This window comes from Myotis yumanensis, unplaced genomic scaffold (genome assembly GCF_028538775.1).
Source record: "Myotis yumanensis isolate MYYU_CA2020_CCGP unplaced genomic scaffold, mMyoYum1.0.hap1 SCAF_8, whole genome shotgun sequence".
Taxonomy (NCBI): domain Eukaryota; kingdom Metazoa; phylum Chordata; class Mammalia; order Chiroptera; family Vespertilionidae; genus Myotis; species Myotis yumanensis.
This window is the reverse complement of record NW_027223759.1, coordinates 1176191-1194657: the sequence shown is the minus strand read 5'-3', so window position 1 is coordinate 1194657 and position 18467 is coordinate 1176191. Positions and strand designations below refer to the sequence as shown.

The 18467-nt window shown below is 56.3% G+C and overlaps 1 protein-coding gene across 1 annotated transcript in view; it reads right to left on the bottom strand.

Moving 5' to 3' along the window:
* Positions 1 to 4357: 4357 nt before the first annotated feature.
* The window catches only part of FAM171B (family with sequence similarity 171 member B), a 29693-nt gene continuing 15583 nt past the window's right edge, over positions 4358 to 18467 (bottom strand). Inside the window, exons 2-8 of the mRNA XM_070421657.1 lie at positions 12896 to 13129; positions 12355 to 12447; positions 12060 to 12218; positions 11255 to 11425; positions 10133 to 10249; positions 5913 to 6036; positions 4358 to 5684 (exon numbers count right to left, since the gene is read on the bottom strand). Coding sequence (XP_070277758.1) covers positions 4448 to 5684; positions 5913 to 6036; positions 10133 to 10249; positions 11255 to 11425; positions 12060 to 12218; positions 12355 to 12447; positions 12896 to 13129 — 2135 coding nt within the window. The 3' untranslated portion in view covers positions 4358 to 4447. The remainder of the gene's footprint in view (positions 5685 to 5912; positions 6037 to 10132; positions 10250 to 11254; positions 11426 to 12059; positions 12219 to 12354; positions 12448 to 12895; positions 13130 to 18467) is intronic.

Genomic DNA, 18467 nt, shown 5'->3' with positions numbered 1-18467 from the left:
TGGAAGCCAGGCCCTGAGCCAGGGCAGCTCAGCCTGGCTTGTACGGGGCAGGGATCCAGATGGAAGTACCCATGTCAGTGCCAGGGTTGGGCGGTCATAATGGCCACCGTGTGACTGAGTGGATTCAGAGCCCAATTCCTGTCTGAACTGACCAACTAACATGGTATTTCCAGTCCCACGTTCATCTGTTACACAAACTGTCCGAAAGGTGGCACCGGGTAAGGGTTCTAAAGAGATTCTGAAGCCCCAGGTGCAAAGGGCCGGAACACAAGTGCGTCTGAGTGAGTGAGTGCACGGCCCTCGAGGGAGAGCTGGCGCTCTAAGTGCGAACAGCCGTGGGTGAAACGCCGTCTTCGGTGTAAAGCCCAGAGAACTTCCTGAAGGTGGGAAGGAGGTGGTGTATCCTCGTCTCGCTTGGGTATTTCGGGGACCGCAATTTATTTCACATTCTATCCATTATCTTAAGAAGTCTTCTCATTGGAGGAAAGCTAATACGTCTATCTCATGTGAACTTTGGAGAACACAACAAGCAAAGAGAGAGAGCAAGTTCATCCTATCAACAAGGGGTGATCAGAGGTATGATGCTGCTTTTACTGTAGGGAGCAGAATAAATTAAAAATTAATACTTGCGTTCTTCCTGGATTAAATGACAACTTAGAGAGGAATATGTCGTCGTTTGCCCAAAGTAAACAACGCATCGAGTACATTTTCAGGTTTATCTCATTATCTTTAATGAACTATGTGTGACATTTTACAAATCTTCAGGTGGTTCCAGTTTTCAGCAGTGAATACAGTAGTAACGGCCGTAAGTACACACAGGGATGGGGCCTCCTCTGACGAGAGAATACAAAAGCTAAAAACACTTGGAGTCAGAGGGCGAGCTGTCAGCGCTCGGTCTGCGCCGGACATGCACAGTCAGGTTCTCTACAGAGACAGCAAGTGCACGGGCCAGCGTGTGACTCGTCCCCTAAAAAGGCAGGCGTGACTCTGGGCGTCACCCTCGGGGGGGTTTTGAGGGGTACTGGTTGGCCACGGGTCCCTGAAACAGTCAGGTGCGTCGATCCCAGGGGACTCGGACCCGGGAAGTGACCCGAAGATGACTGCCAGGGCGGAGAGGCGCTCCGACTCCTCCACACGCGTGCCTGTGCGGTGTGCTGTGAATGACAAAAGGGGGTGATCCCGACACAACTGCCTCAGCGTCGTAAAAACGGGCTTTATAAGTCTCAAGGTCCTACGATGCGTTCAAAAATACATGTCGCTGTGCTTTCGTACACGGACCCATCGGGGAATCCAGGGAGACGTTCGCTTTTCAGATATATGCAAAGTATGTACAAAGGATCCACAAATGCGAACCATTTGTGACCAAAATTCTCCAGGTTTACGTTTGCAAAAGCCCGGGTTGGTTTCCCTCTAGCATCGTAAGAAAGGGGTACGCGGTGCAGGCTCATCATCACGGGGGAAGGAGAAGTCGGTGGCTTCGTCTTCTGCACAGGAAATGCGTGAGCCACTCGCCAAGGGGAAGGTGCACATGGTTAACCGTTAACCGTTGGGAAAGGGAAAGGCCTGTGCTGCCCAGGGGAGGACAGAACGTGCGGCACATAAAAAAATAGGGTTTTATTCTGAAACCAAACAATGCATTTCTGGAAAAGCCCTTGGGGTCACCTCTTCTCGTTCCTTCACACGAGAGTGAGGGCACATGCGAACAGTACGCCCCTCTAGCCACGGACAGCCCCTCCCTGAGCCGAGAGGACACATCTCTACTTAGACGAGGGAGAGACATACGTTTAAGATGTGGATGAAGTGAAACTTTCCACTCGATGGTTTCTCACTCCAAGATAAACTACTGATACGAACTGCATTCAAACAGGAATCCACAAAAGAAAGAGAAACGCTACGTGCACGCCGATGGCACCATCCCCACGTGAAGGAACAGGTCCCTGTTCTTAGTGAAAACACGTCTGCTGGGGCTGGGCTGGGCTGGGCTGGCCGAGAGAGCGAGGATGCACCTTGAGGGAAAATGGGGTCCCCCTGACACAGCCCGTCTCCTCAAGGCACTTCCACAGCCTGAGTCCCGGCCGTGCCCCCAGTTCCTCGGAGCGGCTCCTACCGTGTCTCAGTGTAAGACCCGTGAGAAGCCTCCTCTGATGGGGGCCTCCCCACTACCTCACACACAACTCAGTGTCAGCCTGGGATCCCCAAACACTTCTCCACTAGGGGCTGGGAGACAGGGTCACTGTGCCCCTGGGCTAGATGCCTCAGCAGGGGGTGGGGGGGGCAGCTAGATGCCTCAGCAGGGGGTATGGGGCGGGGGGGGCAGCTAGAGGCCTCAGCAGGGGGTATGGGGCGGGGGGGGGGGGGCAGCTAGAGGCCTCAGCAGGGGGTATGGGGCGGGGGGGGGGGGGCAGCTAGAGGCCTCAGCAGGGGGTATGGGGCGGGGGGGGGGGGCAGCTAGAGGCCTCAGCAGGGGGTATGGGGCGGGGGGGGGGGCAGCTAGAGGCCTCAGCAGGGGGTACAGGCACTGGCTGAAGTCCCCTCTTGGAAAGTGATCCCTTTCATGGCGCACCTACTTCTCCTCTAAGCGAAGGTGGCTCCTTTTGGTTCTTTCCATCTGTGTGCCTTGGGTCTCTCTGTTGCTCTCATGTTGATCAGCAGGATGAGAAATGAAGCCATTGCTTCCCCATTTTTCCCCCAAGGAAAAGGGGGATCTGCTTCAGGCACTGGCCTTTGTGGAAATTTTAAGAAAAATGGGATGTGTTGATTTTAATTAAGAAGGGATTTATTTTAGGATCTAGGAATAACTTGGAGCGGGAAACATAACTATAAACAGCTGCATGTGTTCACACGGAATTCTTCGCTATGATGAAATGAAGTGGACAGGGACATATGACTTCCAAAACTGGGGGGGGGGGGGGGGGGGGGGATGGGGGTGCTGCTAAGGCTCCAAGCGTTTTATGAAAAAAACTTTTCCCATGAAATTGAAACTGTTTTTTTCAAACATCTCTTATGAATATTAACAGAAAAAAATCTATACACACACCTAATATCCCAAAGGTATTTTTGAGTCTCAGGGAAATGACATTTTTTAGCTCATCAACATTTAAGAAAAAAGATGCAATGCTATTTCCTTTAGTTCCACACACTCTGTTAATGTTCTAACGTTCATAAGAAACATTTTTGATTTATTGATCTTTTAAAAAAAATCAAGTTTAATAGCATTTTAGTGACAGAATTTTTGTTAATAAGAGACGTATCTTAGAATTGATTTTCGCTTCCATGTATCAGAGTTGAAACTAAAGGTACGCTTGATGAGTTTCTCTCTCTCTCTCTCTCTAGATGGGTGTAAAGTTTTCCTGGACAGCTAAGCTCATTTCACTTTTGAGGGAAGGAAAAAGAAGTTTTAAAATAAAAATTTAGTATCAGAGCATCCATCTCTCAGATTTCTAAATAACAAATATCACCTTACCGTCTGCTCTGGAGTTGCCCTCTCTAGCAACCAAGTCGCTTCTTGCCCATCTTGTGTGAATATGGGGTTCCCTTTGGGGTCGATACAATACACATGCTGTATTGTAAGGTTGAGTGGCTTCAAACTCTAGAAAGACGTCAGCCCAGAACTGGTCCGGTGTGTCCAGGGCAGGCGGTGGAAACAGAGCGGCCATGTGTCACCTGAAGAGCGGTTTCATCCCCACGGCTTCACGGGGTGTCCTCAGAGCGGAGCAACCCTTTCTCATGGAGGCAGCTTTGGGGTGCACATCCCACAGCGGCCTTAAGGGAGTCGGGGAGAGGGGCTGCCGGGGCCACACTCCCAGACCACGAACCCGGGGAGCTGTTCTAGGCTGTGAGCACTTGGGTGCGGAGAGTGGGCCAGAAGCCGTCCGGGGTGCCTCCCTCCCTCGCGGCCGAGCTCCCATTTCACTGTTCACTCCGCTCAGGGCCTCTGGACCGGTCGGCCTCACTCCTCAGGCTCATATTGGACCGGCCGGCTGGCTCAGGGTTGAGCGTGGACCTAGGAACCAGGAGGTCAGGGTTGGATTCCCGGTCAGGGCACAGGCCTGGGTTGCGGCTCCAGCCCCAGTGGGGGGCGTGCAGGAGGCAGCCTGTCCATGATTCTCTCTCATCACTGATGTTTCTCTCTCCCTCTTCCTTCCTCTCTGACATCAATAAACAATACATTAGCCCTGGCCAGTGTGGCTCAGTGGATAGAGCGTCAGCCTGTGGACGAAAGGCCCGGGTTCAATTCCGGTCATGGGCACAGGCCCGGTTGCGGCTCCAGCCGCAGTGGGGGGCGCGCAGGAGGCAGCGGGTCCACGATGCTCTCTCATCACTGACGTTTCTCTCTCTCTCTCTGAAATCAATAAAAACATATTTAAAAAGAAGTTCCTCCTGCGATTTACACCGAATGGAGCATGAACAGCAGGGCGAGGGGGCCCTCCAGCCGGGCGGGGTGGGGCTAGTTGGTGGGGAGCAGGGGGCGCCCCTCCCGCTTCCTCCAGATGCTCGCCTTGCTGTCCCTCTTGGGGAGCGGCGGGCGCCCCCTCTTCCTGGCGGGGGAGGTGCCGGCTGCCGCCTCGTCCCCGTCCCCGGCGCCCCGGCTCCCGGGGGCCTCCTCCTCCCCGGGGCGCTCGGGGAGGGGCCCCCCTCCGTCCGGCGCGGGGTCCTCGGGGGAGCAGCCGGCGGTGCCGCTCTCGCTGCCGCTCAGGTCCGCGTCCTCCAGGTCGAGCGCGCGGGTGGCGGCGCCGCGCAGGAAGGTCCGCTCGCGCTCCAGCCGCCGGCCCGGGCCCGCGTGGGGCTCGTGCATGTCCACGCCCGAGTCCAGGCTGGCGTCGTGGCTGTGGCTGTGGCCGTGGCCGTGGCCGCGGCGGCCGCGCTGCAGGTCGATGAACGAGTGGCGCACCGGGGCCACCGGCTGCCCGTCCAGCGACACGAACCAGGCGCGCGGGTGCGGGCGGGGCGGCGGCGGGGACAGCGCCCGGCGCGCGCGCTCCGACCGGCCCTGCAGCTCCTCGTTGAGCGCGCCCGGCACCGACACCGACTCCAGGAGGCTGCTGGGGTAGCGGCCCCACGGGGGGCCCGGCGGGGGACCCTCCTCCCGGGCCGGCGGGGCGGGGGCGAGCCCGGGCGCCGGGGGCAGCGTCTGCGCCGAGGGCTCCCCCGGGCCCGGCGCCCGCAGCGGCCCGTAGAGCAGCGGCCCCTTGCGGGGCAGCGTGGCCGGCCGGGCGGCCGGGAGCTGGAGCTGCTCGGGGGCGAAGAGGTCCGCGCCCTGCAGGACGGCGAGGGGCTGGCCGTACAGGTGCAGCAGCTGCTCGGGGAGCGGGGGCCCCGCCAGGTGCCGCGTCTCCTCCTCGGCCTCCCCCCGGGGGGCCAGGCTGCCCGGGGCGCGTGCCGGCGGCCGGGGCTCCGAGGCGGGCGCGGGCGTCCTCTGGTGGGCGGGCAGGAAGGCCGCGTCCTCCCCGTAGAGCTGGAAGTGCTCCCGCGTCTTCACCAGGGCCGCGCGCTCCTCCGCGTCGGGCCTGGCCGGGCCGGGTCTCTGCGGGCTGCGGGACGGGCTCCCCCTGTCCTCGGCTCTCAGGGCGGCCTTGGCCGAGCCGATGTGCTGGATGTGCGTGGTGGACGTGGTCTGGTCTCTCCTGAGGGCCTCCAGCTTGGTGACCGTCCTGTCCCTCTTCTGGGGAGGACCGCACCTGTCCCTGCAGGGGTGGGTGGGGGAGGAGAAGGGGCACAGTGTTCACAGCTCACAACCTGGAAGCCCCTTCGGCAGCCAGCCCACCACACGGCACCCCGGGCGATGCTGGTGGACGCCCCCCCCTCCTGGTTAACCCCCTGCTGTGAAGAGCCCACCCAGTCCTAAGACTACACTGTGTAACCCGCAGCTCACGCCGGCCCATCCTGTGACGGAGGGTGTGGGGCCCGCGCACCTGCAATAGCACAGCAGCACCGCGAAGAAGCCGACGACGATGACGACCGTGCCCCCCAGGATGGCCGTCAGGAACACCGTGTGGTAGGCGGCGATGTCCGGGGACTCTCCGCCGCCGCCCTGGCCTGAGCGGTTCCGCAGAAACAAGCAAATGACACGAAAAGGAAGTCACACGTATTAGTACTTTGTCACCTTCCCCTGGGGCTGTTTTCTCATTGACTCTCAGAGAGAATTCTACTTGAGATTCACATGAAAACAGATTTCTGTATCGACCACGCTCCCTCACAGCCCCAGCAGGTACCCAGCCCGTGAAGGGCCACCCTGGACTGGACAGCGACACTCAGCTCCTGGAAGGGGTCACCACATCCACCCCCCGCTGTTCAGAAACCTGCAGACTAAGACTCCAGGGGTCAGCGCCTGTTTCAGACCCCGGTCAGCGCCGGCAAAGGCAGCGACACTCAGGCTGCCCCGAGTGTCCGGCAGAGCACAGCGCTCCCCAGGCCGGAGACCTGCCTGCAGCAGGAGCCGCAGCAGAAGGGATGGAAGTCGGTCTCAGGGGGAACCTCCCTCTCCTTCAGCACCTGATCCAGTTTTTCCAAGACAAAAGCTCAGACCAAACTCTAACCTCGTTCGGAAAGGTATCCAGCTTGTACAGTTCATAAGGTCACGGTGTAAATTGGTTGTTTCAGGTGTATGTTTAGGGGAAGGTACACTTCTCTCTCAGTAACAAACGGATGAACCAAGTGGATCCGGAGACATGGAAGCATGGAACAGAGGGGGGAATCTCGGAGGGAAGGCGGGGAGGGTGGTGGGTGGGAGGGGATCAACCAAAGACCTTGTGTGCACATATGCATGGGCCATGGCCACAGACAGTGGGGTGCTGAAGGCCTGGGGTGGGGGGCAGGGGCGGGCTAGGGGGGTCAATGGTAGAAAAAAGGGGACATATGTAATACTTTCAACAATAAAGAATTATTTAAAATATAAATAAATAGCCCTGGCCGGTTTGGCTCAGTGGATAGAGCGTCAGCCTGTGGACTGAAGGGTCCTGGGTTCAGTTTGGGTCAAGGGCACATGCCCAGGTTGCAGGCTTGATCCCCAGTAGGGGGCGTGCAGGAGGAGCCGATCCATGATTCTCTCTCATCATTGATGTTTCTATCCCTCTCTCCCTCTCCATTCCTCTCTGAAATCAATAAAAATTACATATATATTTTAAAAAATAATAACATAAAATAAAAAAAATAAAATAAAAATACCCCCCCAAAAACGTTGTACTTCCTCCCTACAAAGCCCAAGTGCTCCTCAGGCGATCTCTGTTAGACAAGAAATGGTGTGGTGTTCGCTGAGTTGAAGGGTTACATTAAATATTAACTGTTCTTTCTCATCAATATTTCATTCTAGTTGCAAACCGGGATGGGATGAGGCTGGACAGCTGGCAAGGCCGCGTGGTATTTTGCATCGTGAGGACAAAGGCAACCCCCTCTAATTTCTGAATAATAATGTCGTCAGCACTGAGGTCAGAACCCACACGGAGAGAACCGCCCGTGGACCGACATGGTTCAGGGCTCACAGTTCTCCTACGCGAACACCAAATTCAGCTTCACTTAAGAACAAGTCTTGCTTGGTTTTATTAACTAATGTCACCCCAATAAATTCAATTTTTAAAAATGTCTTGTTCCTTGCACAGTTTAAAATGCGAAGACTGTCAGTAAAACAATGAACGTTAAAACCTTTTTTTTAATTTCAGAAAAACTGAGAGTCTTCACATGAACAGACACCGTGATGCATGTGAGGACAGGAGCCGCGGAGAAAGGTGTGTGAGCGTCACCGCGTCATGGTCCCGGTGGGCGTGTGCGCTGGGAGGGTCCTGCCGGCCTGGGGCCTGGGACAGCCGCCTCCCGGCCCGGAGCCAGGCACTCCCAGGATTAACTCTCTGACCCACGATTAGATGGAGGGACGGCCTGGGCACTCAGCTTTCACTCCCCCCAAACTTCCCGGAAGCGCACTGAGGTTTTGTTTTGCTTTGTTTTTGGAGATCGCAAACCCACAAGCTACAGGAGGAGGAGGTGGGGGACAAGAGCAGAGGCTGAAGGCCGGGAAGTTGCCTTGGCAACACTGGCTGCAGGGAAGCCCGGAGGCAACTCGATTTATGCCAGTCCCCACCCCAAGGCCCAGGGGCCAGGGGCCTGGTGCAGCCAGGGCACCTGCAGCCGGCTAGAGGACTTCTCTTTATTTAAGAAGACTTAGCCCGGCCGGCTGGCTCAGTGGTTGAACGTCGGCCTGTGAACCAGGAGGTCACGGTTCGATTCCGCGTTCAGGGCACAGGCCCGGGGTTGTGAGCTCGACCCCCCAGTGGGGGGCCTGCAGGAGGCGCCGATCCATGATTCTCTCTCATCATTGATGTTTCCCTCTCTCTTTCCCTCCCCCTTCCTCTCTGAGATTAATAAAAATATTTTTTAAATAAATAAATAAAATGTTTTTAAAAAAGAAGACTCGATGGCTAAAACATGCAGTGCTTGCGTCTTCTGAGAGCTGCACAAGGCACAGGCACCCGCCGGATGTCCTCAGGTGCACGTGGTGTCACTGGGCGCCTTGTTACATCTAGAAACCTGAGAGGCTCCTTCCTCCCGGATCTGACAGAGCACGCCTCCTGGGCCGTCCTCGGGTCTCGTCCACCTCTGCCCGCCCACACGGCAGGCCCATCTTCCCCGGGTGTCGCCTGCCTTACCTGGGGAGCAGCCTGGGACACGCTTATCCGCAGCCCTTCCTCCCCCCAGGGCTGTGCTCAGGGCCCAGGCCCGGGCCCCCACAGTCTCCCTCCCTGGGAGGCAGGAGCGTGTGAGGACAGGACGGCAGAGGGTGAGTCCGCCATCGCGAGGCAGAGCCAGTGACGGCGTCGGGTGGGCCTGAGCCGGCGTGGGGACCCTGCCTCCTGGCACCTGCTTCCTCGGCCTCCCCAGCGCCCCGTGGGCCCCCCTCGCCCTTGCTGCGTCTCAATCACCCAGAGCCTGTCCCCCTCCCGGCAACCAGGTGCCCTCACTGGTCTGGGCAGAAATTATTCACAAAAAGTGAACTCAGAAAAGACAGTGTCCTCTCGGCCTTCAGAAACCTGGCTGCAGGAGGAAACCAAGCCCGTTCGTACTGTGGGTCTGACACTGTCGCTGCAGGAGGAGGAACGGTGGCCCAGAAGGGCTGCCTGGAGCCATCCAGCAACACCGGGCACGACTCCCACCAGATGCCCTGGCTCCGATGCGGGCTCTGGCACTGTAACTCTGTTCCTTGCTGATCTGCTGACGGGTTTTATCTTTTCTTTACTCCCAGACCAGCAGTCACCAACCTTTCGGAACTCGCGGACCACCAGTTGGCGACCGCTGTACTAGATGACAGGGAATGACTTTTTTCTCTGCCTTTATTCAGCTCCCCTGTTTGTACCCACTGTTTTGAGTGCATATCTCCTTAGCAACTATTTAGCTGAGTTATCATATCAAGACAACAAGAACGCTCAGCTACTCGCTGAAATGTATGAAAGAAAGCTGTAACTGCGAAGTTCATGTTTTATATGGAACCCTGAGGCCCGGTGCACGGCAGGGTCCCTCGGCCTGGCCTGCGAGGATTGAGCCAAAACCGGCTCTCTGACACCCCCTGAGGGGTCCCGGATTGCCAGAGGGCGGTTCTCGGATGATGCACCCCGGAATCAAGCTCTCTCCTCTCTGGTTCTGGGTGCGTCACCCGAGAACCGCAGCTGCCAAGTCACCACAGCTCGGCAGCTCCTACGTTGAACGTCTGCCCCCTGGTGGTCATTGTGCGTCATAGCTACTGGTCAGATGGTCAAACATTCAGACGGTCGCTTAGGCTTTTTACATATAGATGTTCTGTGATCTCTGATGGTGCTCCCTGAGAAAATTTAACTCCTGCTATATCCACTATAAAGACCTGGCTCACTTAAAAAAAAGAAAGAGAGAGAGAGAGAGAGAGAGAGAGAAGACTTGATCGAACATACTTCATATTCACCAGCTATCGTAGCTCCAAGAGACCTTAGAGCTCACAGAGCCTAACTTTTCTTATGACCACGGAGCAGACGAAGTGGACACCCAGAGCCCGGAAGCCGTGTGCACGCTGCACCTCAGCGAGTGCAATGCTTATAACGAGGTCGGCTGCCATCAGTGCCAGCGTGGCTGCTTGGGGGTCGCGTTTTTAATTACTTTTTGTTTCATTTTTACGCACCTCTAGTTCCTGGAAGCGGAGCTGCTATCCAGTAGCCCAAATGCGGCGCTTCGTACGTCCAGATTAAGTGATTATTGTAGTCCTTGACCACTCCCCGGCCGTGACTGATCCAAGTACCTACAAGAAAGGTCAGAGAAGATGCCAAGCAGTTATAGTCGGTACCTGTCCCTTTAGAGCTGGAGGAGTTTGCTGAGAGTCATGTAGAGAGCACCTTGCAGGACTTTTTTCAAAAATTATGAAAACTGTAGCAATATATTACCATGGGATAATATATGCATTATATGTCACATGGTACTATAGTACCTATGATAATAAGATATTACATAAAATGATTTGAATGATTTGCTATGACTACACAAAATAAAATCATTACAAATAAGTACAGGATGTTTTAGGAAATCAAAACTCTCCAAATAATGTTTAAATTGTGCCTATTGAGCCCAACCGGTGTGGCTCGATGGTTGAGTGTTGACCCATGAACCAGGAGGTCATGGTTTGATTCCCGGTCAGGAGGTCATGTCTGTGTTGTGGGCTCGATCCCCAGTGTGGGGTGTGCAGGAGGCAGCCAATCAATGATTCTTTCTCATCATCGATGTTTTATCTCTCTCTCCCTCTGCCTTCCTCTCTGAAGTCAATAAAAACATATTTAAATTGTGCCTATTGCGATTATCGTAAGGATGTGAGTAGTGAAATCCGACAGGTGGTTGGTTATCTGCCACCTGTTCTGGGATTCCCTTTAGGCAGGTATAGTGTATGCAGTGTTTGCATATGTGATAAATCAACCCAAAAATTCTTTTCGCTGGAAGGTACAGTAGAGGCAACGGCCTTTGCCAGGAGGAATAACCTGAAATCAGCACTCAAACAAGATCTTCAAAGTGATTTCAAACAACCTCTCACTCAACGTGTAGGAAGCTGAGGCCCAGTAAGGGATGTGCTTACAAACAACCCTGGTGAGAGGGCTGTTTTCAACCATGAGGCCTTTTGAGTTACTTTATTCTCCATTAAATAGACATTTCACTTGTTGGTTACCCTTCACTAAAGCTGAAACAAAAGTGCGGAAACCTACTTCTACGATCCAGCATTCACAAGAAAAGCATCCAGAACGCCTCTCTCGTCACACACCTGTGTTCATGTCAAAGGTCCAGGCGGGGAGGGGGTCCCCCGGCCTCACGCCCTGGGGGTGGAGAATCGGGAGCGAAAGCTGCACGGAGCCGGCCACCTGGAGCTCCCTGCCGCCCGAGTACATCTTCACGCACACCGCGGCCAGCGGCGTCAGCTCGATGCTCTCAAAACCTGAAAGAGGCCGTTTATTGACGTCGACGTGAACACGGGTGTGGCTCCCTGCCGGCAGCATGCGTACGGGCCCAACACCTGGCTCCTCTCGTCCAGCCAGGGCGGCCCGTGACGGACACTTCTCACCCATGTGATACGGACGCACAGACGGTGCATAAAATTATAAAAAGACATGTGCACATTGCTCTAACTCAGCGGTTCTCAACCTGTGGGTCGCGACCCCTTTGGCGGTCGAACGACCCTTTCACAGGGGTCCCCCAAGACCATCCTGCATGTCAGATATTTACATGACGGTTCATCACAGTAGCAACATGACAGGTATGAAGTAGCCACGAAAATAATTTTATGGTTGGGTCACAACATGAGGAGCTGTATTTAAAGGGCCAGGAGGTTGAGAACCACTGCTCTACGTCAAATTTCCATTTTTAAATGTATTTTTTAATTTACGAGGTATCTAACCACTGGCCTGTGTTTCCGAAGTGCCACCCCCCTCCCCGCACCGCCCCCCCCACCCCCCCACCCCCCCCGCCCCGAGCCTCAGCGAGCGTCCGCCCTAAATCGCTGCGGCGGCTTTGACGAGAGGCTTGGGTACTGTCTCCTACAGATGACCCTCCTGCGAGAAAGGAGACAGCACCTGATTTGTTCAGCGTGACTCCGGTCGTATACAGGAAACTGTCCATTTTCAGAAACTGCTGCAGGACGGTGAGGTAGCCGGTCACGTTGCCCAGGTGGTGGCTGTCTGGGAGCTGGATGAAGGCTTTTGAAAACTGGGCGCTTGGTTGAGATTTGGCATCTGGAAGGAAAAACAACCTGATCCATTTAGATTTTCCCACCTTAGGACCCGCAGTGGCTCGTCCCTGCGGACGTGCAGTTGTCCGAGTAACCACCTCAACTGGACTTGTTAGCCGAGGAGAAAGCGTTACACTTACCGGCTAACTTTCCAGTAATTAAAACGGTGTCTTCAAACAGCCATATATTTGCTTGGCTTTGCGGGAACAGTGAAAGCGTCACTGATGAATATACTGTGAAATACAGCACAATGGAGAGACGTTACTAAGCCGGGGAGAGGGGGGAGGCAGACATGCATAGATCTGCTCCAGCAAGACCCTAAAAAGTGGTAAAAAAACAAACAAACTGTGAGCCAGGCCGGTGGGGTTGGGTGTCCACCTATGAACCAGGAGGTCAGGGTTCGATTCCTGGTCGGGGCACAGGCCCGGGTGGCGGCTCCATCCCCAGAGTGGGGCATGCAGGAGGCAGCCGGTCCATGACTCTCATCATGGATGTTTCCATCTCCCTCTCCCTCTCCCTTCCTGGCTGAGATCAATAAAATATATTTGAGAGGGAAGGGAACGGGCACTCCTTTCTGACCCAAGTTGTATGATCCCGCAGACATTCCTGTGCACTTAGCAGAACCGAGGCCCCCGGAGGGCGGAGGGCGCGGCTGGGACGGGCACCCCGCCCCTCGCTTACTTGGCATCTGGCCGGGCCTCCAGGCCAGCGGGGCCAGCACGTAGCCGACCTTGTGCGCCAGGATGGTGAGGCCCAGGCCCAGCGCGAAGGGCACGCGGACCAGCACGGAGCCCTGGCTCCCGGTGGCGGCGGAATTCGTCTTCGTGTGGTTGACAAACACCTCGACCACCGCCCGGCTCAGGGGCTGGCGGCTGATGATGTCATTCACCTGGACCTTCAGCGTGAACACGGACCCTGGAGGGAAGCAGGGAGCGCGGCCGTCAGACCCGGAGCGCGTGTCCCGGCGTCCACACGCCTCCCGGGCCTGGGAGCGGCGGTGCAAGCTGCTGGTCAACTCAGGACACAGGGTGTGTGGATGGGTGCCCAGGAGGGGGTGGAAAACCTTCCGGCAGAGTCAGTTCTTCCTGAAACCCCATACATTCGGGGCTCCAAGCCACCTCCACACCAGGTTACAGTGAGCCTGGGGGTCAGTCTAATTCCCGGAACGTGCGGTGTGACCCTCATTGCGAACCTAAATCTTATGTAACAGCAGCTTCAGGAGGGAGCGGGAGTGTCCCCACACGCCCATGCCCAGCCATGGCTGCCAGCTCCAACGGGAGGTGTAACGCCTGGAAAACTGACAGCTGGAGTATCTCTCACCCAACGGCACCTGCACAGGCCCACTTAGTGCAGAAAACGGTTACGGGTGGAGGACAGGCAGCTGCTGCTCAATTCAAAACTGGTCCCCCGGCCGCCTGCCCCGACCCCCGGACACAGGGGCTGGGCCACCGGTGAAGCATCTCACTCGTGGGGGCCTGAGAGATTTCTGTCGGGACCTCGCAATGTGAATAGAGACACACAGAGGCTAACAGAAAATGGAAAAAATCAAACACGACAAAAAAAAAAACAAAAACCCAGCCGGCATGGCTCAGTGGTTGAGCGTCAACCTATGAACCAGGAGGTCACAGTTCAATTCCAGGTTGTGGGTTCGATCCCCAGTGGCGGGCGTGCAGGGGGCAGGTGATCAATGATTCTCTCTCATCATTGATGTTTCTATCTCTCCCTCTTCCTTCCTCTCTGAAATCAATAAAAAAATATACATATTTTTTAAAAGACACACACACAGAGGCTCAGGTTGCTGGAGTTGAACCCTCTGAGAGACTCTAGGAGCCCCACCCACCGGGTTCCCGTGTTTCCTGGCCCCTCCCCTTCCACAAGCTGGCGGTGCAGCTGCTGAGCTGTGAGCCTTATCATCGTCCCTCCCCGAATCCCTCTGTTCCTTGTCGTCAGCCTCAGATGCGGCTGCCGGCTTCGAAGGGAAGAACTTGAATGATGCCGGGCACAACCTGAATACAGGATGTTCACTGGGCTGTTCTGCTCGGAGGGCAAAGGCAGACGGACAGTGTCACCGACCAAAACTATGACGCCTATGAGATGAAGGGCACACAGCTCACGGTGAGGGAATCGGGGTTCTTCCCAATTAAAATGCGATGTTCCCCCATTCCACTCCTCAGTATTGACCGGAAAAAGGAAAGCACATGTCCATACAGACTTGTGTATGGACATGTCTAGCAGCTCATCTTTAATAGCAAGAACTTACACAACCAAAATGCCACCAACAGACGGACGAACAAACTGCGGTGGGACCACACAATGTCACGTGTTCGGTGGTGAGAAGGCACGTTCCATCAGCACACAATCGCGGGAACGACTCTCAGAATGACGACGCTTAGTGAAGGAACACCAACTAAAGAGAGGACATGTCGGATGGTTCCGTTTACAAAATCCTAGTAAATTCCAACTATTTTATAGGAACAATAATTAGGTCAGTGGTCGCTTCAGGAGGATGGAGAGATGGAGGGGGGGGGGGCCAGGAAACTCTGGGGTGATGAGTGTGTTCACCATCTTGATGGTGGTGAGAATTTGAAGGTTTGTATGTCAAACTGCACCCATTAAATCTCAGTGAAGCTGCCCCTTTAAAAACAGTAAAAGGTCAAGTTTGAGGACAGGTCTGATGAGCCTCGTGTCCGCGCCATGGCGCCTCCCGCAGCACAGGCAGGAGGGAACTCCAGCGGGAATTTTCATGCATCCACTGCTGGGAAGGCTCATGTCACACGTTCTCGGAGCCTCCGGGTGTGGACACATCCAATGGGCCGTAAGCCCAGCTCACTCCGCATCTTAAAAACTCTGCTGCCCATCTGCTCCGTCCTGTGAAGCGCGGCTGCCAACATGAGGCGCTAAGCGCTGGCGGCGGAGGCTGGGTTTGGAAGACGGGTGCTTTCTAAAACGTTTCCACTGCAGGACGGTGTTTCATTTTTTCACACGTGATAATAATATTCGTGTCACAAATGTGCTGAGACCACGAACACCAACGTCAGAAAAAGTGATCGGCAAAGTCACCCCTCGGCCACCCACTTGTCTTCCCCTGGGGACCCCACGCCTGGCCCCGGTCACCTTACAGACCCAGGGCACACGAGGCCGGGGCAGGAGCTCAAACTGGAAAAACGATCGATGTTGATGTTGGTGTGATATACACACGTGTGCGCAGACACACACACACACACACACACACACACACACACCAGGGCCAGAGCTAGAAATGTCAGACGACAATTCAACAGTGAAACTGCCCAGCTTCGCCCTGACACACACCCGCAGGCACCTCCCCGCCTGCTCTCCCGAAGGCCTCGCAGCTGAACCGCCCAGAGAAGAAGGAAGATCCGTCCATGAGCAGGCGGATCCTCCGACTCCCAGTCCCACGTGTCCTATCGCACACCCCCCTGGGAGAAGCCTCGGGGTCTGGTTTCATCACTGTTTACCAGCTCACCACCTCCCCCGGGCGCCCCAGAGCTGAGAAGGGGATGCCCATTCGTTGGTCCTCCCGTCCCTCACCCTGTCCCTCACCCTCCTTCCTCCGCCTGGGTTGTGTGGCCCCGGCACGAGCAGCAGCAAAAACAGCATTAAAATCAAAACCAAAACAAAAAACTCAAAACCATTCCAGGGGCACAAACAACTCGTCTCCCCCCAGTAAAGGGGCCATGACAAAGCACGACCTATCCGTGCTTCAAAGGAGATGCTCTGGACTTTTGTGTGTCCAGTTTGACCAGGGCACCCCCGCTGGCCCCCAGAAGCACCCACAGCCACAACCCCCGTCCAGGTCTCCCTCCCACAGAGCTATTCCCCCTCCAGGTCTCCCTCCCACAGAGCCGCTCCCCATCCAGGTCTCCCTCCCACAGAGCCGCTCCCCGTCCAGGTCTCCCTCCCACAGAGCCGCTCCCCCTCCAGGTCTCCCTCCCTCAGAGCTGCTCCCCCTCCAGGTTTCCCTCCCACAGAGCCGCTCCCCGTCCAGGTCTCCCTCCCACAGAGCTGCTCCCCCTCCAGGTCTCCCTCCCTCAGAGCTGCTCCCCCTCCAGGTCTCCCTCCCTCAGAGCCGCTCCCCCTCCAGGTCTCCCTCCCTCAGAGCTACTCCCCCTCCAGGTCTCCCTCCCACAGAGCTGCTCCCCCTCCAGGTCTCCCTCCCTCAGAGCTACTCCCCCTCCAGGTCTCCCTCCCACAGAGCTGCTCCCCCTCCAGGTCTCCCTCCCTCAGAGCTGCTCCCCCTCCAGGTCTCCCTCCCACAGAGCTGCTCCCCCTCCAGGTCTCCCTCCCTCAGAGCTGCTCCCCCTCCAGGTCTCCCTCCCACAGAGCTATTCCCCCTCCAGGTCTCCCTCCCTCAGAGCCGCTCCCCCTCCAGGTCTCCCTCCCTCAGAGCTACTCCCCCTCCAGGTCTCCCTCCCTCAGAGCCGCTCCCCCTCCAGGTCTCCCTCCCTCAGAGCCGCTCCCCCCCCAGGTCTCCCTCCCTCAGAGCCGCTCCCCCTCCAGGTCTCAGTCCCTCAGAGCCGCTCCCCCTCCAGGTCTTCCTCCCTCAGAGCCGCTCCCCCTCCAGGTCTCCCTCCCACAGAGCTACTCCCCCTCCAGGTCTCCCTCCCACAGAGCCGCTCCCCCTCCAGGTCTCCCTCCCACAGAGCTATTCCCCCTCCAGGTCTTCCTCCCACAGACCTATTCCCCCTCCAGGTCTCCCTCCCTCAGAGCCGCTCCCCGTCCAGGTCTCCCTCCCTCAGAGCCACTCCCCGTCCAGGTCTCCCTCCCTCAGAGCTACTCCCCCTCCAGGTCTCCCTCCCTCAGAGCTACTCCCCCTCCAGGTCTCCCTCCCTCAGAGCCGCTCCCCCCCCAGGTCTCCCTCCCTCAGAGCCGCTCCCCCTCCAGGTCTTCCTCCCTCAGAGCTGCAGAGTCTGGGGTTAAAGACGTGATTTTCAACCTGAAGGGCGCCTTCTCCCTGGGGATAGGCCCCTCCTCCCCACTGAGTTTCCAGCTTCCTAGGCACGTAGCACTCTCTGTCACTTAATTATAATCATTACGGCGGCCCACCTAATCTTCTTCTCACTATGTCACCGTTGTTTAAAAAGTGCCCGAGAGCAAACGATTTCAGCGGCAGCCTTTGAAAACAGATCACCTACATGGGGGGAGAAAGTAAAAATAAAATGCACACCCCCGAGCGCGGCCTGAGCTGCTGGGAGAGACTGAGTGTTCAGCACGTAACCCAAGTCTCGAGAATCACTAAGATTCAAAGGGTCACAGGAAGGAGGGGTGCCAATGGAGTGCCCCTCGCGGAAGCAGCGAGTTCACCGAGACCCCGGACTTCCCGATCCCGATCCGTTCCGACCGGCAGAGGAGGTCGGCCCCCCAGCTCTTGCCATTCTGACCTCGCCTGGGAGACACCAAAGCAGAATTCCAAAGGGTCCGAAGGGATCAGTCACCTCCTTCAGACCCTCGCAGGCCCTCGGGGCTGTTTCCTCTTTTTCAGACAAATCTAAGCTAATGGTTATCACTCATCTAAATGGGCAGGAGGCGGGAGTTAATGAGTCTGTTAACCTATCATCAATAATCAAAACTTCCGGGGGGGTGAGGGGGTGGGGGGGGGTGCCGAGGGTCCTTGGGAAGCCCATCAGCACCAACACGGCGCCAGCTGTGCCGTAGGGTCCAGGCAGGTCGCGTGTGCGGAGGGTTAAAGGCACGGCCGACTGTGCACCCGGAGACCTCGGGGCTGACACACGCAACCCCGCGTCCTGTCACCGGCACGGCCTCCTCTCCTCTGCAGCCACGCTGTGCGGTGCCAACGGCGCCCGCGGAGAAACCGGCTTCCTTCCGATTTCTCTACAGAAACCAGCCTCCTCTCCCCCTGCACTCCAAGCACCTACACTCGTCTCATTTCCCACACAACACGCTCCTCTCCACAAAGACGATGCTCAGCGCATCCTAGTGAAGGCCTGGGGGTGGCGGGGGCGTTGGGGAGCGGGGGGGGGGGGGGGGGGGGGCTCCCTGGGGAAGAAGGGGCGTCTGTAACCCTTTCCACAATAAGATACGTTTGTTAAACATACACAAGTGCTAACCTAACGAAGAAACACAAAGGCGGCTTCTTGTTTCTTAAATAAACAAATAAACAAATAAATAAATAAAGCTTGATGCACAATAACATCAAACATTTCAGATATAAGCTTTGTCAGCATTAAATTCAAAAGGCCATGCCGAGGGGTACGCATTCTGATGAGAAGCA